The sequence below is a fragment of the Trachurus trachurus genome, assembly GCF_905171665.1.
Source record: "Trachurus trachurus genome assembly, chromosome: 18".
In the NCBI taxonomy this organism is placed as follows: domain Eukaryota; kingdom Metazoa; phylum Chordata; class Actinopteri; order Carangiformes; family Carangidae; genus Trachurus; species Trachurus trachurus.
Genome location: NC_139909.1, coordinates 27,891,321 through 27,914,012, shown reverse-complemented (window position 1 = coordinate 27,914,012; position 22,692 = coordinate 27,891,321). Strand labels below are relative to the sequence as shown.

Genomic DNA, 22,692 nt, shown 5'->3' with positions numbered 1-22,692 from the left:
TTTTGTGTTCTGACTTTTTTCTTCTAATGACATATCTGTAAAAAAAAAAAAAAACTGCCTCATTTATGATCTGACTTTCCAGTTGCAAGACCAGTACTATTAGACAATGCATTCAGGATTTATGACAGCAGGTGGCAGCAGAACACCATACTTTCTGGCATTTATTGGAAGGGACGCACTTTTCTGTCAGTGAAAACTTATTTATTTAGTGAACACCATTTATAATCAGGCCCTATCAGGATAATAATTTCAAAATGAACATATTCATCTCAGATCAGGTTTTTTATCTGCCTAAATGATAAAGATGGAATGTCAGCATTGTTAGTTAAAACGTTGTGCTCTTGAATATAACATGGCTCAACACACATGGACATGGTTAAATAAATCTTTTATTTAACAACCGTTAATCAATAAAAATAAAATAAAATGTTACAAAAATTCTTTAAAATCAAAGAATTGTACAAATCATGGCTCCAATTTAATCTTGTATTGACATAGAAAAATACAAAAGGCACTGTGCATTAGTCTGCTGCATATATAAAATATTTTGAACCAACAATGGTCCTCTACTCAGGTTTACAACATGTTTTAATTAAAAAAGAAAGAAAGAAAGAGAAAGAAAGAAAGAAAATACAAGCCCTGTCTATTTCTAAATGAAGCATTTAAATCCTGACATGTCCATGTCCTTCCACTGCAGACTTGCTGCTAATGGGAGACTTTAAGACATGAGAAGTAAAACTCTTCAATTTTTTGCTAAAGACAAAAAAAAAGATAACTGTAAGGAGTGTGAAATGAGAACTAATCAACTGGAAGTACAGTGCAAAAACGTACGGTAAATATGTGTGGATGATGGGATGTCTGGGGGTGTGCCTTGTGCCACATCATTTTCTAGCCAATAACCAATCAACATAATAACATATGTACCCATCACCCTTTAGCCCCAGGGCACCCTCACTGGTGGATAGAATTATTTTGGTATATTACACTTCCTCTGGTAAATGTTTCACAGAGTGTGAGACAGAAGTAAACCATTGCTGGTTATTTGCACAGGCCATTAAACACCACGTACCAAGCTGACATGCCAGACAAGAGGTCTGATTGGCCAAAAACCAATGTGGGTGCCCTCAAGCTTCATTTTCACTCAGATCCTTAGGATCCATTTTTAAGTCGTGCCAAAAGAGTGTTCAGTGTGTAGAAATACTTTCAAAAATCTACCAAAAAACTAAACAAAAACTGTACTGAATATTACTGGAACCCTGTGTTCTTCAAAACCCAATGAAAGGTTACGTCATAAACAGACAGATTTGGGGCAGACACCTCGTAACACTGAAATGGGAGTAGTTGAACAAACAAAAGCATTCAATAGAGTGTGAGAGAGTAGAACTGCAAGACAATGGTTATTTCTTCATGTAAAACAAATCTTTAAAACTCTTGTGTGGTAAAGTGACATTTTATGAAACATTCTTTACTAACCTAACCTTTTGCTCTTGAGCTCCAAAAGCCTAAGCATGATCAACAGAAAAATGTTTCAGGCATCTTTCTTCTCCTGTACCTTTGCTGCTGGCTACAGTGCAAATTCACTATTCATTCAAAGCTTTTAGTAGTTCATACCAAAAAACAGCCAGTTATCTATTAAGGACACCTGTCGTTCTTTTACAATCTCTTTGGCATCCAGTTCGTTTCCAACTTTCTGTTATGACAGCAAACACACATCCCAGTTAGAAGGAGTCAAACTGTGTAGTAATCATAGTGCATAACAATTCCTTTTGGCATCCAGATGCTGTTGCATAAAATCATAGGAAACCATGCTCATCAAGTCCTTTTGGAGTAACTGGATTCCACTTTGCAGTAGTCTTAGTGGTAGAATAACCTGCAAGACAAACGCCAGAAACTAAATCAATGCAACATTCACAAAAGGGTCAAAAAGTCACACAAATATTATGATAGTATCAAAACGAGTGCACTGTGACTGCACTGTTGAATACCTGATTCTGATCGGCTTTTGGAAGGCTCTGGTGGTTGAACGTCTTGCAAAGGGAGCCCCCTCCCTTCAGCATCACTCTCCCCCGATGAGGCATGCTCCTCTGCTCTCATGAACGGGATGGGAGGCCTCTTGTGGTATTTGGCCCGGTAAGTGTCTGTCATACAGTTATCCACAGAAAAGTAGGTGGTGGGAAGAGCTATATCTGAGCGAGTAGGGGAGTCGGTACCGTCGCTGTGTCCCAGCTTTGGACTGGGTAACCTCTCGTCACTTTCGCTGGCCGACAGATCGTTCCTGTCCTGGTCTGACGACCCCGACTTGGAGCTGGCGCCGGATGAAAGTCTGTGCTCGGCAGGTGTCTCGATCCACCGACGGAAGGTGGTGTGCGAGAGGGGGGACGAGCCGTTTCTGGGTTCATTTCGGGGGCTCGACCGCGTTGGCACCTCCCGGGGTTGGGAGTGGACGCCAGATGGGTCAGTGTGACTGCTGCCAATGGTCTTGGGGGGTAAAGGGGGAGGATGGTTGTGCATGAAAGAGTCTATGCGGCCGACAGTGCCAGTCTCTTCTTGTTCCGAGAAGGGTCCTGCAAGGTCATCTGAGCTGTTCCACTCAGAACTGCTGGTCTTTGCGAGGTACGGAGGCACGGGGCTCACAGGGCTACCGTCCAGATTGTCCTCCTGTTCGCTGTCCACACCATTGTTCTTTTCTAAAATTCCAGGAGTGTATCGAAAGGCCCTTGTTCTGTTGCAAAGCAAAAACATAAACATTACTATTTGACTTCTTCTTCCACATCAACAGGGAATATGTACTTGTACAGTTGAAGCTGTGTTTTACCTTTGTATGTGCTGACCAGAGAGGATGTGTGCATCTTGTAGATCTGGAGACCTTCTTCCTTGTTCACCTAGACAATAATAGAGCCTCATGAGCATTTTACATCACCAGACACTAATTTGTAAACTCATGGTCATCATCGCTACCAGATGGTCAAAAAAAAATAAAAAAAATAGAGCTAGGTAACATCTGTTACAGGTTTTATTTTAAACACAGTTAGAATTTTTTTTCCTGTGCCTCTCCAGCAAAGACATGTTATCTAACAGGGGTCATGGTGAGGCCCTTTGCCTGGTGCTGGGAGAGGAAGTATCAAAGCAGCTAGTCTGGCAGAGCGCCCTCAGGCCCCCGGTGTACCACTCTGACTGTCTGATCCAACCAAAGAACATGGCCCCTCAAAGGGAATTTGGGTTCATATCCAGGCCCTGTTAGCTTTGAGGTAACAGCACTAATGAAACAATAGGTCCCTGAATGAACTCTGTGTTCATGTTCCAACTTCTACATCAGCCAAAGTCATGAAAATAAAGTTAAATTCTATTAACCTATTAGGTTCAGTCATGTCATGTAAGTGATGTCAATGAATTATGATGCAAAAAAAAAAAAGAGAGGATAATAGCTGATTTCACCCATTAGATCAACACATGTTTAAAAACAGGTCTGTGGGTGGAGGCTGGTGTGGAGCTTAGCCAAGTTAGCAGGGTGGGTGTGATTTACAAGGCCTGAGACAGACTACAGCTGACTAACAGGACAAGGAAGAGTGAGTGGCTGAGGACCATCTGTGATGTGTCAGCATACCCTCTTTTTTCCTGTGCTCTCTCAAAGCATTAGTGGCTAAATCCTTTGTGCTGGCATGCAATTACGCCAGGGTCAGACTCCAGACTCCAGATCCCCTCCACAACACTATTGCATTTTTAAGCCGCTAAGTCCATGTGGCAATTCACAATTTGATGCCGCTGATCTGCAATGTTGGCAAGCAACTGTAACAATATCATTCTGAAAAACAAAAAAAGGGATGCAGTTTATGATGCTTTCTCCTTTGAAGATCCTGTTGTCTTTATGGTCATATACGTCTTTGCCAAGGGAAACTTGAAGGAGAGAGCGGCTGAATATTAAAGGGAAAAGGCGACTGTGTGTGCTGTGGGTTTGTAAGACTGTCCGTTACTGTTGAAATCAAAATATTTTTCAGGCAACAGCTATTAATTTATCACTATAATGCCATCTAAATCTAATGTGAATCAGTTGCTCAGGTTTGGTGTTTGGCAGATGTCCAGAAAACATTCATTTCTGTGGAATTTTGCAATTGCTGGTGCAGCTGTGAACGCCAGGAAAACAGATGTATTCAAGGTGTCCTGCTGTTTACATGGCCTTCTGTGCTTGCCTGGGAAACCATCCATGTACTGTGATTGGATGGATTAGACTGTGGTTCAGCTGCATTCAATGTACTATCTAAACTGCACCAAGTGGTGACAATAACATTTCCTTCTCATTCCCGACTAAACTGGAGCGCATCAAGTGGTTAACTAGGATTAAAGAAAGTGAAGTTGTTTGATATGCGTACATGTTATTCTGAGTGAGCCATCAGTGGCTGAATAACAAAAACCTAGCACTCAGCTTTTGAGATACTAATACTCGTCTGATGTAAATCACTCCCAGATCTCTGACCAGTTTCCAGCATAGAGGATCATTCTAAGAAATGTCAAGAAAGTCACCTGTTTGTGAGCTGTTATCAACGGAAAAGTAATTCAGGACGTTTATCTGGAGGGAACAGAGATGTGATTTGACATCATTTCAATTATTCCAACTGACAGGAAGAGAAACTCCCATGGGAAATAGAAAAATGTGCTCCTATACAAACCACAAAAGCAAACCCTAACTAGGTTTTTGAGAAACTGCACATGCAAAATTTCCCAGCAGCCCTTTGAAGTTTTGTTGATGTGACAAAAAAGAAAAAAACATTTTGGTTCTAAGGCTCTCACGTCAAGATTTGTAGTTCTGTCTCTGATCTGCTTTCTGCTGTCTGGGGTACTTAAAATTCTTGAACATCGATCACACTCACATGCATATTTGCAGTTCAGCTTTTCATGAGGATCTGAAAGTTTATCTTTCAGCAGCCAGGATGACATAAAAAGTGTCTATAATACTTTAGAAACTATTTGGAACAGCCTTTGTTTCAGCACGTGATGATGTGGCGGAGGCGAGGGAACGGAATGTCGTCTGCCACATTATAACTGTGCACTCAACCTGCAGCATTAACACTTTGATTATCACATCAGTCACTGGCTTGTTAAGGGGCGTCAATAGGCCAACTAAGCTGAGCAGCATTAAAGCTGCCAATTATTGGACACATGCACTATACAGGATGTATGCAAACAAACACAATGGATAACAAACTAATTTAACTGGATAAAGGATAAAATTCACTACTAATCTTTTGTCAACTTACACATACAATACATGAGGGCACTGTCAAATTCGTGAGCCTTTTGTTTATGTACAAATTACTTTTTAATGACTTAAAAACAACTTCTTAAGTGTGTTTCTGTGGACTCTTGATAAGGTCGACAGGAACCACCAGGGCCAACCAAGGTAAATTAGGAAAACAGTATGATTTACTGTCTAAATAGCTAATAGCAGGGTGAAGTATCTGGAAATCCCACTCCCATCTAACAGCTCCGACCTTTCACACGTCCACAAGCAGGGTGTCTGCCACCATTTCCATTTTGGGGTCATGTTGTTTACTGAGATTTATTCACAACAGGATCCACACATTGTCATTAAGGTGGAGAGAACGAGCCCCGGCCTCGGCTCGAATCACTTGTTTGATGCAACAAGCGATCATTAGGATGAATGCCTGTGGTCAAAATGTCAACTGTGCTCCCTGCAACTGCCCTCCCACATGAATGTGTTTTTCAAAAAGGATTTTGGACTTTAATGGACGACTGGAATCTGCTCAGGCTTCTGTGAAACTACAGCTCACGCCAGACTACCACAGCTGAACACAGGCCAAATTGACTTTGGACACATTTACTGCAGCTTGTCGATACAATTTGCAGACAGCAGAGCATAAATATCCCATAGTGATTTTAAAATAGCTACTGGAGAATAGACTTCAAAGGGTCCAATGAGACGTTTTTAGAACGCTCGCACAAAATACAGCTGTGGACACTTTTAAATACAAAAATAAATAAATAAATGTTTTTACAGTTCAAAGAGGAGGCAAGTGAATGAAGCTGAGGTGTGTCACGTCTTTTTTCATGTGAGATCTGTAGACTGTGTCATATCCCCTTGACGACACTAGGGGGCAAACAGCCCCCAAACCTTTGTACAAAATACATTATTTACATGGGATATAAGAAATGGGGGATGAGAAGGTAGGGAGTTATCACAGCATTATTATAATTATATACATGTATTTTCAGTATTAAAGGGATATTCCAGCGGCTGTATTAATGTTTCTCCCTTTGCCAGAGATAGTTCCACATGATTCACTCAGCATGTGCAGATGCTCATAGGCCAATAACAAGACCAGCATTCAGCACTGCACTTCTGTTTCTATTTCTCCACCCACCACAGTTATTTTTAACTAAAGAGAGATATAATTGTAGTCGATGCTTGCATCAAATGTTTGTATGCCTTAATCTGAACTTTGAAATAACTGCAGTGCTACAAAATGGCATTTTATTTGCCTCATGTTAGAATACCACCTCCTGACAGTCCCAGTCATGGCATTTTCTGCCTGGCTGGGCACAGCTGGGTGGCCCCTACAAGCTCACTCATTTCCCCCTCTTATTCAGGATTAACTCTAACTGTGTACACTAGCTGTGTACTCCTGATGAGGGAAACACAAGGGCATTTAAAAAGATATTTGTTCATTTAAAATACATTTTCCTTCTTAACCAAGCATATCTTAGATGAAGAATTTGAAAGGCGTTCAGGCGAGAAACCCCTAGTGCTATATCTGGAAGATAAAAATAACTTATTTTAGGCTCCTGATTTTTTCCTTCTTATTTTCAAATGGATTTTTATAGATCTAAAAGTTGTTGTACTCCCTGCTGGAAGAGCATTATTCACTGCAGTTAGTAGCTAATAAGATCCTTGAGGTACTTTTTTCCTTTTTTCCCCCCTTTACTTTAATGTGTAAGGAAGAACAAACAAGATTAAAGGAGTTGTGTGAATGAATGTGTTATAAGTATTTCATTTAGGGCTTGAATGAGACAATTAATGCAGTTTCAAAAGACTGTTAAAAAAAACAAAAAAAGTAAGCTGTGCAGTAGTTTTTCCCCATAAAATTATAGCACTGTGAGACAGTCTGTTCTCAGCTTGGGCTGCAGTTTCCTTTAAGCCCATGTACATTTTTCTGTGTGCTGCTGCATAACATAAACTTAACTCAGGAAAAAAGGTCAAGGCCAGTCAGTGAGGAACTGGAACACACTTATTTCCATACAGTATCCCTTCAATCAGGCTGTGACCTTAACATTACTGATGGAACAATAAATCAAGGAAATTGCTGAGTACTATCTTAATGTTTCAGATCCTAACAACACACGGAAGTCTATCGGGTGGAGGGAATTTCTTTAATGTCAGGGCCAAGCCTTTGTGGAAGAATGATACTCTAATTTGTGACCTGTTTGCACTATGCAACACAAATGATGCATATTTCCTCTGGATTCATATGCATGAAGCTGGAAATAATGGCTGAATACATAAAGTGCTCATGGTTGTGTCTTAATGAAACCACCAAAAGGTCTAAATATAACAAATCTTCACACATTTTGCATGCTTGCCCTCTCTGCCAAGCCAAGTAATACATATAATCAGCAGACATTCTACAGATACAGGTTTTCAGTGAAAATGATTGACTTACCAGTGGAAAATGTAGAGCGCAGAATGTCAGCCTTCAAATCATCACCGCTTTTCTGAGAGAAGTGATCCCTAAAATACAAAATAAATTGAATTATTCATGCAATGTGGATTTTCAACCAGTTAAGAGGACTAAGAAGGACCCATGCTACAGTACGAGCGAAAGAAGGGAAAGTAAACCCTCATGACCTCAGCCTAAATATATATTTTTATGATGCATGATTTACAAAAGGTGTAACCTGATTCTAATTCCTGCAACACTTCTCTTTCCATGCATACACACTAACATGTTATTGTCAAAACAACAGGTAGCTTTGATTTTTTTTTGTTCCCTTTGCTGTGGATGATTACAGTCTGGAATCTATTATGTGCTGTGCTTTGTATCTGCTGTGTAATGTTCAGAATATACTGTAATGAACCTATTTAAAACTGAAGAAGGGTGCAAATATATGTAAACAGAACATTTTTGCGTATTTTCAGTTACTTCAGGCTTGAACCTATGACATTGCAACCATATGTTTAAGAATTAATAATTAAAGAGCACTTTACTAATATAGCGTCAGGAGATCAGCTTGAATAATGCAATAGCATTTGAGGAAGTCAGCTATCTGCTGCCTCTTCCCTCTGTGTACAGGACTTGTCAGCTAGTTGGGATCATTATCTCCAAACAAGACCTGTACTACAAAGCCAACAAATGACAGCCCAGCATAATAAGGTTGGCGTATCTGCCTTGTGTGCATTTATGTTAAATGGGTCTTGCTATTCTTAGAACAGTTTGTTTGTAGTGTTTAATTATTTAGAAATGGCAGCACTTTTGAGACTCAAATCCTGACATGAGTAGGCTATTGGATGACAAAGCAACATTCTGCTGCTGGCATCACACAGCAAGAATTGTGTCATAGCTATTTCTACGCCACACTTTGTGGTTCTCAGAATTTGTATGAGTGGGGTAAAAAAAAAAAAAAACACACACACACACACACACACTTAGATCCAACAGTCCATTTACCTCGTCAGGTGCATCTCAGGTATAGGCCGTAGGTCCTTGGAAGAAAGGTTCTCGACCACAGGTGAGTCAAGATTTGCTGAGCCATTGCTTAGTCTGTCACTACTTTCATATCCAGATTCAGTTCGCTGGATCTTCCAGTTGTCACTTCGCACTTTGAGAGTTGCTGAGCCCTTTGACCTGTCCTTGTCACTGTAGCCACCCCGGCCATCTGAGTCCAGCGAGCTTCGGCTGCCACCAGTTTCATTCCTCTGCTCGTCCTCATAGATGGTCATCAGGCTCTTGGGTTTGCGTTCTTCCCGGCCTCCCCACGTATATTCCCGCTCTCGCTCTCTGTCACGGGAGGGCGACTGACTGCTAGGTCTTCTCCGGGGGCTGTGCTGTCTTCGTTCTTGACTTATCGAATTACCATCACCAATGGCACTTATAACACTGTCCACATTTAGCGCCTCCCGCATGGGTTTCCATGGGCGGTTAGACCTGCTACGACCGTTCCCTCCACTTCCAGGACGCTCTCGCGAGTCTTGGCTGCTGTCCGTATCATAACCGTTGGAGAGCTGGTCGACTCTCCGGCTTTGATGGCCGCTGCTGGCACTGGGCACAGTGGGTAGCACTTGGACTCTGGAGTTAGAGCGAGAGGGTTCATGGGAGGACCGACCACCGAAGTGCGGCGTTCGCTCAGTCCGGGTGGGACCTTTTCCTTGGCTACTGTAAAGTCGGGTGTCCAGGTGTTGTTTGAAGCCATTCTCTGGAGGGGAGGCGGAGCGGGAGTAGGTCCTGTCCTGACCTGGATCTGAGTTGAAGTAAAACAAGTTTCATGAGGGTTAAAACCAAGAGAACCTGAATAGCAAACTATATTCTAAAGATAATTTTAAGTCAGTGATTTTAAAAAAGATAATATTTTTGTGATAGAAACATTCTCATTGAAACATGCTTTTAATACTCTGAAAAAATACATCAATAAAGTAAATAACCACGTTTATCACTTGAATGTTTTAATCTCCAAAAAGCCAAGATTCTTATCAACTCCAAAACATTTCCCACAAACTTTTATTTTTCCTGCTGTACCTGATGCTAAAAGACAATGTCATTAATAACATAGCCAAGGCCAAAAATGGATTTTCACTGACACCTCTACACCAAAGCTGTGCTAAAGAACACAGCAGGTTGGGCAGAAAGTGAGGGGAGGGCAGGACAACAACAGAGTAACTGACATTTAAGTGTGCAGATGACAGGAAGGTGTAAATTACAAACAACAGGAGCTGATTTTCTGCTATGGTGTGTACTCAATTTACTGTAGAGGCATCCATAGAAAAAGGTTGCTCATTTAGTGTATGTACACGTATCTATGGGTGTGTTACACAAATGTATAAAGAAACATGTCTGAACATGATAGAGTAGAACGGGTGTGTCTGCTATTCCAAGGACACTTTGAGCCATAATAACCAACACCCTAAAAAAGACATGGCCAGACATCCTTCCTGCAAAACTGTATGTTTGTAGCTATACAGTAGATGCCCCTCACAATCCTGTATTTATCCACACTGTCTGTGGTAGAGATTTCTGAATCTTCTCTAATGAGTTTATTAAGGTGATTGGAACTAAATTTGAAAATAATTTTTTAAAAAAAAGGTAAAAAGGCTGAAGGAAAAGGACATACATTTTTTTCCTGTATGTATTACGCAAGCCCTCATTTCACAATGTATTGTTACAATCTATAAGCTATAACTGACAGTGCTTCAGTCAGTAGCTGGGCCCTCTATGGTAGAATCATCACTGAAATAACTATGAAAAGCAATCTGTGGTAAAATGTTTTCAAGTGAAAACAAAAAAAGCACATTTAGTACTACACCAAACTGTCAACCTTTGAACATAAGCCCATGAGATGGAGCCACTCTTGCTTAGGATTTTGCTGACTGTTTGCCAGAATTAAATCACTTCAAACAGTGCTGTCAATGTTTTTTGCTTGTGTATATGATAACAGTGTGTGTTGAAGATTTTCTGCTGCCAGCTCAGTGTTGTCAGCCATACTCAAGGCTGCAGCTCAAAGAATGGTTACTTGTCTGAATCAATACAGTCGAAGATCATTTCAAATTCCCCCGGGGTTATCCCACAAACCAATATCAGCAGCAAAGTTGCTTAAGCTTTTCTTGAGTGTTTTTTTTTTCCCGGTTGAGGACATTTTAGCAAAGTGCTAGCCTGTGCATGATCCATGCCGTGGTACTTTACATGAACACTTGCATCCCCTCCCACCTTGCTATTCATCACAGCAGCAACACTAACCACTTTCTGCTGCATTCAATCAAAACCGGACGTGAGCTCTCTGCTAACACGGGCTACTGCTGTTGACATGTTGGATTTAGGAATGTGTTACAATTGTGTTTGATAATCCTCCTCACTGATACTTAATTGAAAGTACTGATGTACTAAAGGAGTATTAAAGACGCTGACAAATCAGTCGCTGGATTAGAACTGACACACAAACTCCATTTGTGAAGAACAAGGTGGAGGAGTCATTAGAAAAATGGACACACTAATACGAATTTCCGGAGTGAAATTCACCCTGTAATTAAATTAAGCAGTATTTATAACTATTTGGTTTGATCTGCTTATTTTTTATTGTGTTTTTTGTTGTACATGTCCCTGCAGACCACAGAGACGGGAACCAATGCCTCTGAATATGAGAGAGTGGGATCAAGGCAGGCTCCAACAGACGTCAGCACTTAATCCCCTTTCTGACACATTGCTCCTGAACCGGCGGTTACGTAAGGGCTGGGGAAGCGGAGGGCTAGCCTTTTGTATCATCAGGCCTGGCAATTCCAATGCATAATGGTTGCACTTCATGTGCAGGCTACCTCTATACAAGGCATACCTTACAGTATATCTTCAACCAACCTCTGTAACGAGGCTCCAGCCTCCGCTGACCGCTCCTGTCTGCCTCTCGTCTGGATTGATGCATCCCTCTCACCTCTCCGGCTCTCTGGGCAACTTCTCGAGAGAGCTCCCTGATGCGACTCTTGGGATCACTGCTGGGAATTTTCACTGTGAAACAAAAAGAGATGTCGTCAGGAATCTGGCACGATTCCCACAGAGGGGCGAGGGGTATATTGTCACTATAGGATATTCTCAACTTGTGCTGAATCAGGTGGGGATTTCCTCCACTACAGACACCTTTAAAAGTATAGATTCATCCCACTGTAGATGGCTTTTGCCACTACATCCTTTTCCCTGTTATTCTTTTCCACTGCTTCTTCGCCAGCTCCCGCAAGGCTTTGAGCAGTGGAGACAGAGTGTGTGGACAGAAGCCAACTTTAAAAACACATTGTTGTTGCTGATGTTTACGGTACATTTTGTGCTACATGAGGGCAAAGGCAAGAGGGTGGAAACATGGCGGAGCAGAGACTTCTCTCCTCTGTTTCTGCCAGATATTTGGTCTGAAACACAATGATTAGTCATGACACTGGAAAACATGATCATACTGTGGTTCTGTTGGCTGTCTAAGATTTCAACATCAATCACTACGAGGGGAACATGACTGAAAAAAAAACGCTAGGTGTTTTTTGAGACTATGGTTTTGTAGCTCTGTGTACTCTTCAGCCCAGCACAGCAGTACTTCAGTGTTTTAGTTTTACTGTACTGTCTATGTACTGTACCCTAAAGTACAGTTTAACTATCAAGTTTTCCAGTGAAAGACAATAATGATGTGGAGGTTTCAATGACCTTCACAACTTCACACATCCACATGATAACATATAGCATACAATAAAATTACAAAATTGTAATTTCACTGGTTTTCATTGTCTTGTAAGTGAGGCCATTCACACATCAAATATATTCTCATATATATATACTGTATATATATACAGTATATACTCTCCTACTTGTCCTTCAGTATGTGGAGATTTGGTAGCTCTTGGTGACCTCTCTCCTCAACAGTGGTCTGTAATCTCCCCCTCCCTTTCTGTATTACTAACATAGCCAGATTTAGTTTGACAGTCAAGACATTTAATTATCTATTCCTCTTGTTGCTATGCCAGATCTGTGCATGTCACCACTCGCTGTGGACAAACATTTATAAATTAAGCCATTCAAGGCTAAAAACAACAACCACCACACGATGTGACTCATCACTGTTTGCACGTTTTTCTCCTTGTTTGCAAGACACTCTATTTCAACAAGTACATGTGTGTTCTAACCACTAGTTTTGTTTGGCTCTACACTTGTTTGTAATGTTGGAACTATTTTCTTTTAAAGAAACAAAAAAATACTCTTTTATCTGCAGTGGAAACCAAAAGTACAAATATGTTAAAGTGGGAATGTCTGAGGTGTGTTCCGCTCTCTTACCTGGTCCCCGTCCTCCGCTGGTCTGAGCGCTGCCCCTGCTGAAGGTTGAAGGGGTTTTCTGTTTGAAAGAGCCCTGGTTCAACAGAGCGTTCAGATTCTCCCTGGTCAGGTCCAGCTTCTTAGGTGCAGACACTGGAGACTCAACACCTGCAAAGGAGAAAGAAAAAAGCAACCATGTGAATACAAAGTTTCAAGTTACGTCCACTAATGCATTTTCAACAAAGACAGGGTGGATTATTTTTATGCAAGATGATTAATAAAACAAAAAAATATACGTGGACAAATACACGGACTGCACCTGAGCCCAAGACACAGAATTCAAATTACAAAATCCACAGAGTGTTCTCCTTGGTTTTTGGAGGATCATCCAGTTTGGTCCGGCGCCCTGTCAGCTCTGATGGGCAGTGAGCGGCTGCCACAGCTTGGACCTGGGGCACGGCCAGCATGGAGAGTTGGAGGAGGATCTTTAAAGGGGATAAAAACCTCCCCAACCAAACAAATCCAGGGATATATAATCCAACCAGCAGAGATGTTCAGCTGTTGTCATCAACAAATTTTCATTACTGCCCACAAAGGCAACTAATATGGTGTGGGAATTTACACGTCCTATTACGAGCTGTTTTTTTGTTTGCTTGTGTTTCTCTAAATTTGAATTCCATTTAAATGACTTGTTGTGAATGGAGGGATTTTTTTTATTCATACTTAATTATATTTATAGTAAAGAAGTAAAACCTCATCTTAAATAAACCACCAGCATTACAATAATTTTACTTTAAATAAAAACCTCATGTCTTTATTAAAATTTCCATATACACATTAAGATTACATGTGTTCTTAGTAAAATGCCTAACTCCAGCTGGGTATATAGAGGAAAATCACACTCTTAACTCACCAGCCAAACATTCAACTCAGTCTTCAGACTCTTAATTTGTATTACAAGGCAGGCCGCTCTGAGTTGAAACACCACAAACTTTTGGCTAAACTCTGATGCTGCATTCAAGCGGCTTGTACTGCCAAAACTTTCTTCACAGTTTTTCCTTTTTCTTCTCCCTCTCTATCCTGCAACCCTACAATTATAGCTGCACACCTCAGCCTCATATTAATGGGTGTTTTACGATGTGGCATCATCATCAAATAGGTCACCTGGGATGGGATTATGGTTTGTGAATGCAAAGAAGAACACATAAAGCTTAACAGCACTGATTGCCAATATAAATCCACCTCAAAAGAATTTGATGTTGTCACATATTAAAAAGGACATTAACTGCAAACCCAATCACACATACCATTTACCTAGCCATTTTCCCAACAGAGCTTTTCCAGTGCCATATTGGACACACTGAGGTTTTTAAATGCCATAATAATGATCTCCTTATTCCAATAAAATCTGGCACTGTTAATGTGAAAGAACAACAGAGGGGACCCATCATACCTTTCCCTTGGGACTGACTGCTGTTTTGTCTTGTGGCATCGGCCGCGGTGATAGCACTCCCGTCAGGGTTGGAGTAAAAGAGGAGGAGAGGCTGGAAATGACCTTTGATACATTTGCTGACCACATCTTTCCACCTGGAGCCGATCTACAGATGTAGAAAGAAAATACTGCTCAATGCACATGAAAAAGACAAAAGACAAATATTTTGTGTGAAATAATCTCACATCTACATTATTTATTTCAGAACAGTTAATTTGGAGATTTAAAATTTTAGATTTTCCTAATGGGCCCTTAGTCTCACATGTTTCAGTAGATCATGGATGTGTGTGCAATGCATTCTGCAAATCAAGCACCACAGTCCAATTCAATTTCAGAGAGCAGACGGACAGTACACATGTTTGGAGAATTCTTGTGACTCCATCCGTTTTCATTTTACAAAGAGGTATGGAAAAAGTTCTGTTGTGTAACTGTGATCTGACGTAAAGCATTTAAACTTATTGCAACCTGAACAATTTGCACTAATACCCCAGTCTACTGACATCACCAGAGGGTCACAGCACGAGTCAATCTTAATCAAACAGAAAATGGTCGGGAGGCTTTTATGAAACTCACTGGCAACTTTGAAACAAAACCTCACCTTGATTGTGCAGAGTCTAATTTATGAGTGAATGCATTTACACATCCACATTAGCAAAGCTGTGTAAGGTGGTGCATGTCTGGCCACAAAGGCACCACAAAGGCAGGCTGCTGGCTAACAGATGCTTGTGTGCTCCTTAATTAAGCAAATGAAGGGGGGAAGAGGGGGCAGGAGAAGGTAGGAGGAGGAGAGTTAGAAAGATGAGGTAAAGAAGAGCCAAGAGCAAAGCAACACAAATGAAAGATTAAAAAAAAGGAGGAATGCTGCAAAGGTGAATAAAAACAACAAAAGGCTTCTAGATAAAAGACTGTATGCTGGGCTAGCACAACTATTGTATGCTAAATGTTTTCTCTATCACTACAAACTCCTGGCATGGATGATGAGATGTGAACTTGAGGTGAAAAAATCAGCAGCTGGGCACAGCATCTGTAATGATTTTTCTTTAAGAGGTAATGATCCTGAATGGTTTATTGATGCAGACTAAATGTATAGCTATTCCACAATCTTATAGCCATTTAACTAAACTGCTGAAGCCTCGCTGTGGCTCATCGTCATTTAACACTGACGCATTACCAAATATCTGTGATATTTGTGCAAAAAAAACACATCTGCCAGCCATTCGAACAGGAATTCTCAGTGGCCGTGGTGTAGGTTCAATTACCATTGGCAAGTATCTGTATTTTGCCACTCATATTAAAGAATCTTATGCACTGGAAAAGCAGCGATTGGGTTGCGCTACAGTAGTCATTTAGTCCCTGGGACTTGGGGAGCCACAGAAATGCTGGCAAGTTTCGATCCAGGTATGGACTTGGCAGGCGCTGAGCACTGTAGCTCCTCCATCTCAGTCGGGGGCGGAGGGCTGCACACACAGCACAAGCTGCTGATGGATTGACACGGAGCCAGCCAGCCGCTGCACCACAGTCCCCGAGAAAATTGTCAGAGTGCGAAACAAAAGGGGGGGGATGCTCAACACAGAAATGATTCAAGTGTTCAGAAAAAAGGGGAAGGGATGGATGAAAAGGACGCGCCAACCATATACTGTACACAAACACACAGACGCAAAAACCATGTGCCAGCGAAACACAGACACAGGAATGAACCTCTTTGTCACACACAGACAGCACAAGCAAACACTTATACCTCACAACTCAACCTTCAACTTTAATCAGTGAAGGAGTCTGTAAAAAACCCTCACTGGTTAAGCCACACAAATCTACTATACTGTAATGACAGAGTTGGGGAATTACAGTAGGAATCGAAGTGGGGGGGTTGGAGGGTTGGCCGACTGTTCACCGCCATAAAGGCTGATAAGCTCACAGGCTTGTGAGGGCCGATCGATGTGGCCCTTATTGGACGATAAAGAGACTTAGTGATGGAGCTAGGGGACTTAACATCGCTACTCTTTGCTTTGTATGAAAAGGTGCAACATGACAAACCAAATGAACAGCTTACCTTTTTAAATATCAGGTGTGATTTGGGATAGCTCCATGTTATCATAATATTTTTTCTTACTATTACTGATAATTTTTCAAATCTATTAAATGTCATTGCAATTTCAAAGATGACATCCACAGATTGACTGTAATGTGTGAGCCACAGTCCAAAATCCAAAGATACGTACTCCCAGTGATGTAAACAAAAGCAACAAATCTCCACATTTACAGGAAGCTGGTTTTGCATTTTTGCTCTTTCGATGGCTTAAACCAATTTAAATGACCAGTGATTTTGGCATCCATGTACATATTCTGACCTCTTTCACTGTGGCGTCGTCGAAGAAGACCCATTTAGAAGACTTGGTGTGGAAGGCGAAGGCACAGTAGTGGCGGCTGGAGTAGCAGATCATCCCCACGAGCAGCAGCTCTCCCTTTTTGGCATGTTCATCCGTTACCCTGTAGAAGAGCTGTGTCCACACACACATATAAATATATACACTGGTTACTTATTGGCATCACTGCTACAGTAAGTAGGCAGGCAAGTGAGTGATGTTGATGGCTAGGGGAATCAGTTACTCCATCTGTGAACAGATTAAGGTCTGAGGGAATGAGCTGACAATCAGTATGAATAAGGGCTGCTTTAAATCAGCACTGTCATAGCAGCACTTCATATCTAGACTAACACTACAATGCTCCACTGTATTCCTACTGATGGTATTAACACAAATATATAACAGTGTTTTCTAATTTCACTTCTTTCATGAATATCAGTACAAACAAGATGAAGTAAAAAGGTCAGTGGAGGATGGAGAGTGGAAAAAGTGTTGTGAAACGGTCACTTGTTCTTTTCTCCCACGTCTCCTGCACAAGCAGTTCTCTGTCTCTCCCTTTGACTCTCTCAAACAATAGATTTCAAAGCAAATGATGGGGGTGGAGGGTTCCCTTTAACACCCAATAAAGTCACATGAAACACTCTCTAATGAATCAAGGCCTTTGTGACACAGTGGTGGGAGTGACAGAAAGATGGGGAGGAGGGGGGGGTTCTTGTGACGGTATGCTTTGGAAATGCACAAGAGGGAGCTGTCAAATAAATGGTTTGGATACTTCAATACAGAAGTTATGTAATGTGTGTGGAGCATATGAGTGGGCCCTGATCTGAACTACACTGATTGATTTTTTTTGTGAAGCTCAGCCACCAAACACAGTGAACCGATGTGAGCGGGCCACTGAGGCATATTCAGTAAGTCATGTGCCACGGGGAACACTGGAGACTAACCCAGGCATATACACGTGGAGAGAGATGGGATTTAATGGGCAGAAAATTACCACACATCTCTGTATGTTTAACTACAATCAAGTATGTGTGAATATTAACAAAGTTAAACATATTTTTTCTACCCCCGACCATCTCAGTCATGTCCACTCAGCCCACATGTTCTCTCAGACAGGCATGCACACACTCGCTCAGGAGAACACAGACATGAGGGGAGGGGCTTTCTGACAAGCTGACCAAGGCCAGCAGGGGCTTTTTGATCAGTGGCTCGGGCCAACTGGGTATTGGGCGTCGACTGCTTATGCAACGGCCCCGACTTACAGAGAAATAAATCCCCACTTTATTTCCCACATATGTTCAATTGCACAAAAATAAACTGACCCTAAAACAGCAAATAACTAAATGGCAGCTGTGAGTGGACTCATTCCAAGAAGAAATCAGAAACTGAAATATTATATACTGTGCTGAATAAATATTACTTCATCTGAGATGTCATAAAATGTTCCGTATGTAAAACCGCTAGAAAAAACAAAAAGAAAAACAAAGACCATCATATTGGAATTCAACACACATGATATAATATAAATGCAGCAAGAAAATTAAAAACAAATTCCAACTATAACATGGAAATTACAAATAAATTGTTGATTTAATTATACTCACTGCAGAGAGGCTGAGATGAGGTCCAAGCGAGCGGATAACATCCTCAGTGAGGTCAGACTGGTCAGAGTCCCAGACGAAGCCTATGGTAACTATCTCTGGGGAGTTCATGAGGACCCGTCTGATATTAATCCTCTGGCCACAGTTGCTCTGAAAAAGAAAAACAAAGACTCAGAATACAAACAGCGGTATTACCCAAAAGCAACTTCACCCAGTTACCATGTGGACTAATCTGGCTAGTCAGTAACAATGAATGTCAAAAATAAGACGGCTGTGATTCGGGAGAGTCCCTGAAGACTACCCACAAATGCTCATCAAATTTAACAAACATTCGAAGTAGACAATGGTTGCTATATTTCCATTGAAAGCTTTTTGCAGGAAACTGGTGCACTCTAAAAACTTACAGGGCAGTTACGGAGGTCCCCTATCGTACTCGCTGCTTGTAACAAATCCCCAAAAGATTCGTCTCTGCGTTGAAGTGTCTGTTGACTGAGAAAGAGAGAGATGCAGAAAGACAGATAAATGTATGTGGAGAGACAAAAAAAAGTGTTGCGTGTAAAATCTCAACTACACTTGTGACAAATATGTAGAAAGGCATGTGAAAAGCAAAAACAGAATGGAGTGGGACATATGACAAAGGGGAAGCAAAGAAAGTTTCATATTGCCTGTGCCTTACCAGAGTGCGGTGGTAGAGACATAATGCACCAGCTCAGTAAACGGCAGTGGGTCGGAAGTTGCCCCACAGCTATGGCACACAGACTGCACAGGGGAGAGATGGAGACCAAGAGGGTGACAAACACAAGAAAAAAGTAACAAAAAAAGATAAATCAGTGTGATTTCAGCATGCAGAGCCACTGCCGAAGACTAACTGTCAAGCCAGCATATCACTTTCCATAAGGAGATCAGGACTTTCCAGCCTCCCAGATAAACTCCTTTATTTGTATAAATTATGGCAAGTAATTAGGACGTGGAAGTCTTGCTTCTTCTATTGCCTTACAAAGTATGGGTCCTACCGCAGCTTTTGAAGTCACCAACTCAAATGATTGACATTATTGGACATTCAATTTAATTTCAGAAGTTATCAATCTCTCCCCTGACACAGGAAATCCTCATTTGGGCCTAGATAATATTTGCTGGATTTGGGTGCCCTGAAGTCGAGGTGGAACAAAATCCACTGACTGTGCCCCTAAGGGATTTAGTCCAAAGGCGTATTATCGTTTTGATTCAGAGATAGGACTGGTTTGGGACGGGGACAGAGTTAGTGATGGGCATCACAGCCACAGGGCAGGGTGGTGTCTGTGTTGTGCTGGAATTTATGTGTACACCATCTGTGATTTATCTAGTAGCGCTGCAGCAGCACTGTAGAATCTGACTAGAAACACCCTCCTTATTCCACTGGGGCAACCCAGCATCAAAACATGACAGATTGGATCTGTACTGTCTCAGACAGTGATTCATGTACCTGTCTATGTGTGTGTGTGCCACTTTATCCTAACACTGGCTGGTGTATGTTCAGCTAACTTATTACTGTGGAGGCTGTGCAGAAACATTACCAACATCTGTCGTGGGAAAAAGGAAGTCATAATTAACTGATAATCGAATGTCGGATTATTACATTTTAATATAACCCTCTTCACAGATTGATGCAGCAGCAAAAACATAAACATTTTGTAAAAATAACGTCTTTGATGATTCATGCAGCCTAACCCTTTACTGACCTGCTCATAAAGTGACATAGCAAACTTCTGATGCGTGATGCAAGACTTTGAAGTGCAGGCATCTGTCTCCTCAGGCACAATGTGCAGGTGGATCCTCTCCAGTATGTTCTCCTGTGACAAAACAGGACATCCATTTGTTAGGGGACGAATATTTTGTTGTTGTAAAGCAACTTCTTTACAAGTTCCACGGGCTATTTTGTTTTATTTACAGCAATAGAAAAAAAAACTGCCGTGCAATGGCACACTGCAAATCAAATGTCATGTTGTAAACCTGACTTCAGAAAGAACACGTTTAAAAAAGTAAGTTGTCTTCCCTTTTAGCTCCCTCCTGTTTCTATGGAGCTTGTGAGTTTATAAAATATTAAAGCTGCAGCGTAAGCCTGAAAAGGTTACAGGCACAACTTCACAGCCTGTTAATCTGACACTGGCTAACTCTTCACATAAATTCTACTCCAGCATGTTGCTGCCAGTGCATTACATGCTGAATGCTCAAGGGCAAAGATCTGTGTGGGATTAAGAATTAAGATCGTCTATAAAACATAGCAACTTTGGCACATAATCTTAGGTCTTAGAAGTAAAAAGTTGCTGTTGAGTTCTTGCATGAGGGGATTTTGCAAACAAAGAAACAAAACACAAAAGATGCTGTTATATGCATTATATATTCATTATAACTTCTTATTTGAGAATAAAAGGGACTTTATGCTGGCACTTGTGACCTCCAGTGTCTTTCTATTGTTTATCCATTTCTGCATAATTGGGCTTCCTACATGAATAAACAATGAGTGTGGGATAAAATCAGGATACATCTGTGCCGTCCATGTGTATGGTTATTAGGCAGAAGGTATCAACATCTTGAGAAGAAAATAAATCAATTAAGACTGATGAGCAAAAGAAAACATGGTTGGAAATTGAAGGATAAAAAAATTATCTGTTTTACATTTGTTGGTTGGAGTAAAAATAAAACTGGAAAAAAAATGAACACACTGCAGTTAAGGAAAAACAAGTCCCGACCGAACAAAGCTTTACTGTGCCAAATACCAGCAAAAAAAAATGGAACTGATATGCAAAAATGATGAAGAGTGCATGAAATCGACTTTTTAAAAAAATCACACAAATGATGTGACATAATATGGTAGCACTAAACGGAGAGGTTCAAACACAACTCCGCCGCTTATATAACCTGTCATGATGATATTTAGCGGCAATGTGGCAGGGGTTGATGGGAGGGGAAGGGAGGGACGGAGGCTCTTTCAGTGACCTCGCCAAACAGTTTGTTACAGTGCATTACTCGAACTGTGTGGCGGGGAAACACACAAACATACACACATCCCTCTCCTCTCCTCTCCTCTCCATACGCTAGTCTCCCTCCCTCAGGACAGCCTGGTTGCCACAGGAACTTACAAAGCACTCTGCGGCATCGTCCATGAAGCCCAGCTGGAAGCGCTGCTCGTCCTTAAAGGTCTCTGCCAAGGCGTGACGCAGGTTGTCGGAGGGCAGGGCTCGCTCCCGACTGTGCTGGAACTGGGAGAAAATACCCTGAAGAAGAGAGAACAAGAACTTGTTAGCACATGGACGATGGGACATTTTGTTTATCACAAGCATTCGTGTCCCCCCTCGCTGCCGGTCTGAATATGTGACCTGGTGAGTCACCACATCCATAAAACAAACCGTTATTTCCCAGTGTTGGTTCTGATGAAATACACTGATGATACCAACCTTTAACGCACAAAAGATGCATGACTCTCCTAAACAGAAGTGTCCCGGTAGCTGCCTCAAGCTGCGTCTGAAGATGTCCAGCTGCCATAGTACCTAGACAGGGGACAGAGGAGACAGATTTTACACTAGGAGCTTAACCCTTTACTTTGTGTCGAAGCACTCCTTAAAGATACAAACAAGAAAGCAAAGCAATCCCACATGAATAACACCAAGGTTCATAATTCGAAACCAGCTGCCCTTTGCAATAACACACACAACTGTGGGGGGTATTTCTTGCTGTAAGAAAAATGAACATGCTTGGGTTTGCTACATGTGGTGTTTTGGTATCAGAGCAATATTTACAAGGTCATGAGAGGAATGAGAAGTGGTGGGAGAGGAACGACTCCCTCACAGAAACAAAGCCGGAGGTAGCGATAGTCTTCAACCAGCTCATCGGTTGTCTTGCCCTCTGAGTCACAGTCTCCAAGAGTGAACTCACTGTGTGGCTGCCTGACTGCAGTGATGTACTAAGTCACCAGCCACTAGTCAGAAGCAACCTTCAGGTTTATTCGGAAATTTCTGGGAAGCTCTGGCAGATTTAGACAGTGACTAAGCCTTGAAAATTCTAAATAAACAACGACTAAGAGGGTGGAGCAACAAGTGGATGAATGAAGTTGGAAAAGATGTTAGGAGCCCCATAGAACTTAATACTAGGATTATATACTACGCAGTTATTACTACCTTTGTGGAGTTTTAGGCTATATCATATTCGAAGAAAATTTTAATATTTTTTGGCTTTTTGCCTTTATTTGATAGCACATAGTA

The 22,692-nt window shown here is 41.4% G+C and overlaps 1 protein-coding gene across 1 annotated transcript in view; it reads right to left on the bottom strand.

Moving 5' to 3' along the window:
* Positions 1-425: 425 nt before the first annotated feature.
* Positions 426-22,692, bottom strand: part of usp53a (ubiquitin specific peptidase 53a) — a 31,190-nt gene continuing 8,923 nt past the window's right edge. Inside the window, exons 3-17 of the mRNA XM_083992889.1 lie at positions 21,889-21,981; positions 21,574-21,708; positions 20,173-20,283; positions 19,131-19,213; positions 18,859-18,943; positions 18,458-18,604; positions 16,839-16,988; positions 14,452-14,596; positions 13,020-13,166; positions 11,571-11,717; positions 8,679-9,468; positions 7,674-7,741; positions 2,816-2,882; positions 1,986-2,722; positions 426-1,870 (exon numbers count right to left, since the gene is read on the bottom strand). Of these exons, the coding sequence (XP_083849015.1) occupies positions 1,794-1,870; positions 1,986-2,722; positions 2,816-2,882; positions 7,674-7,741; positions 8,679-9,468; positions 11,571-11,717; positions 13,020-13,166; positions 14,452-14,596; positions 16,839-16,988; positions 18,458-18,604; positions 18,859-18,943; positions 19,131-19,213; positions 20,173-20,283; positions 21,574-21,708; positions 21,889-21,981 (2,982 nt within the window). The 3' untranslated portion in view covers positions 426-1,793. The remainder of the gene's footprint in view (positions 1,871-1,985; positions 2,723-2,815; positions 2,883-7,673; positions 7,742-8,678; positions 9,469-11,570; positions 11,718-13,019; positions 13,167-14,451; positions 14,597-16,838; positions 16,989-18,457; positions 18,605-18,858; positions 18,944-19,130; positions 19,214-20,172; positions 20,284-21,573; positions 21,709-21,888; positions 21,982-22,692) is intronic.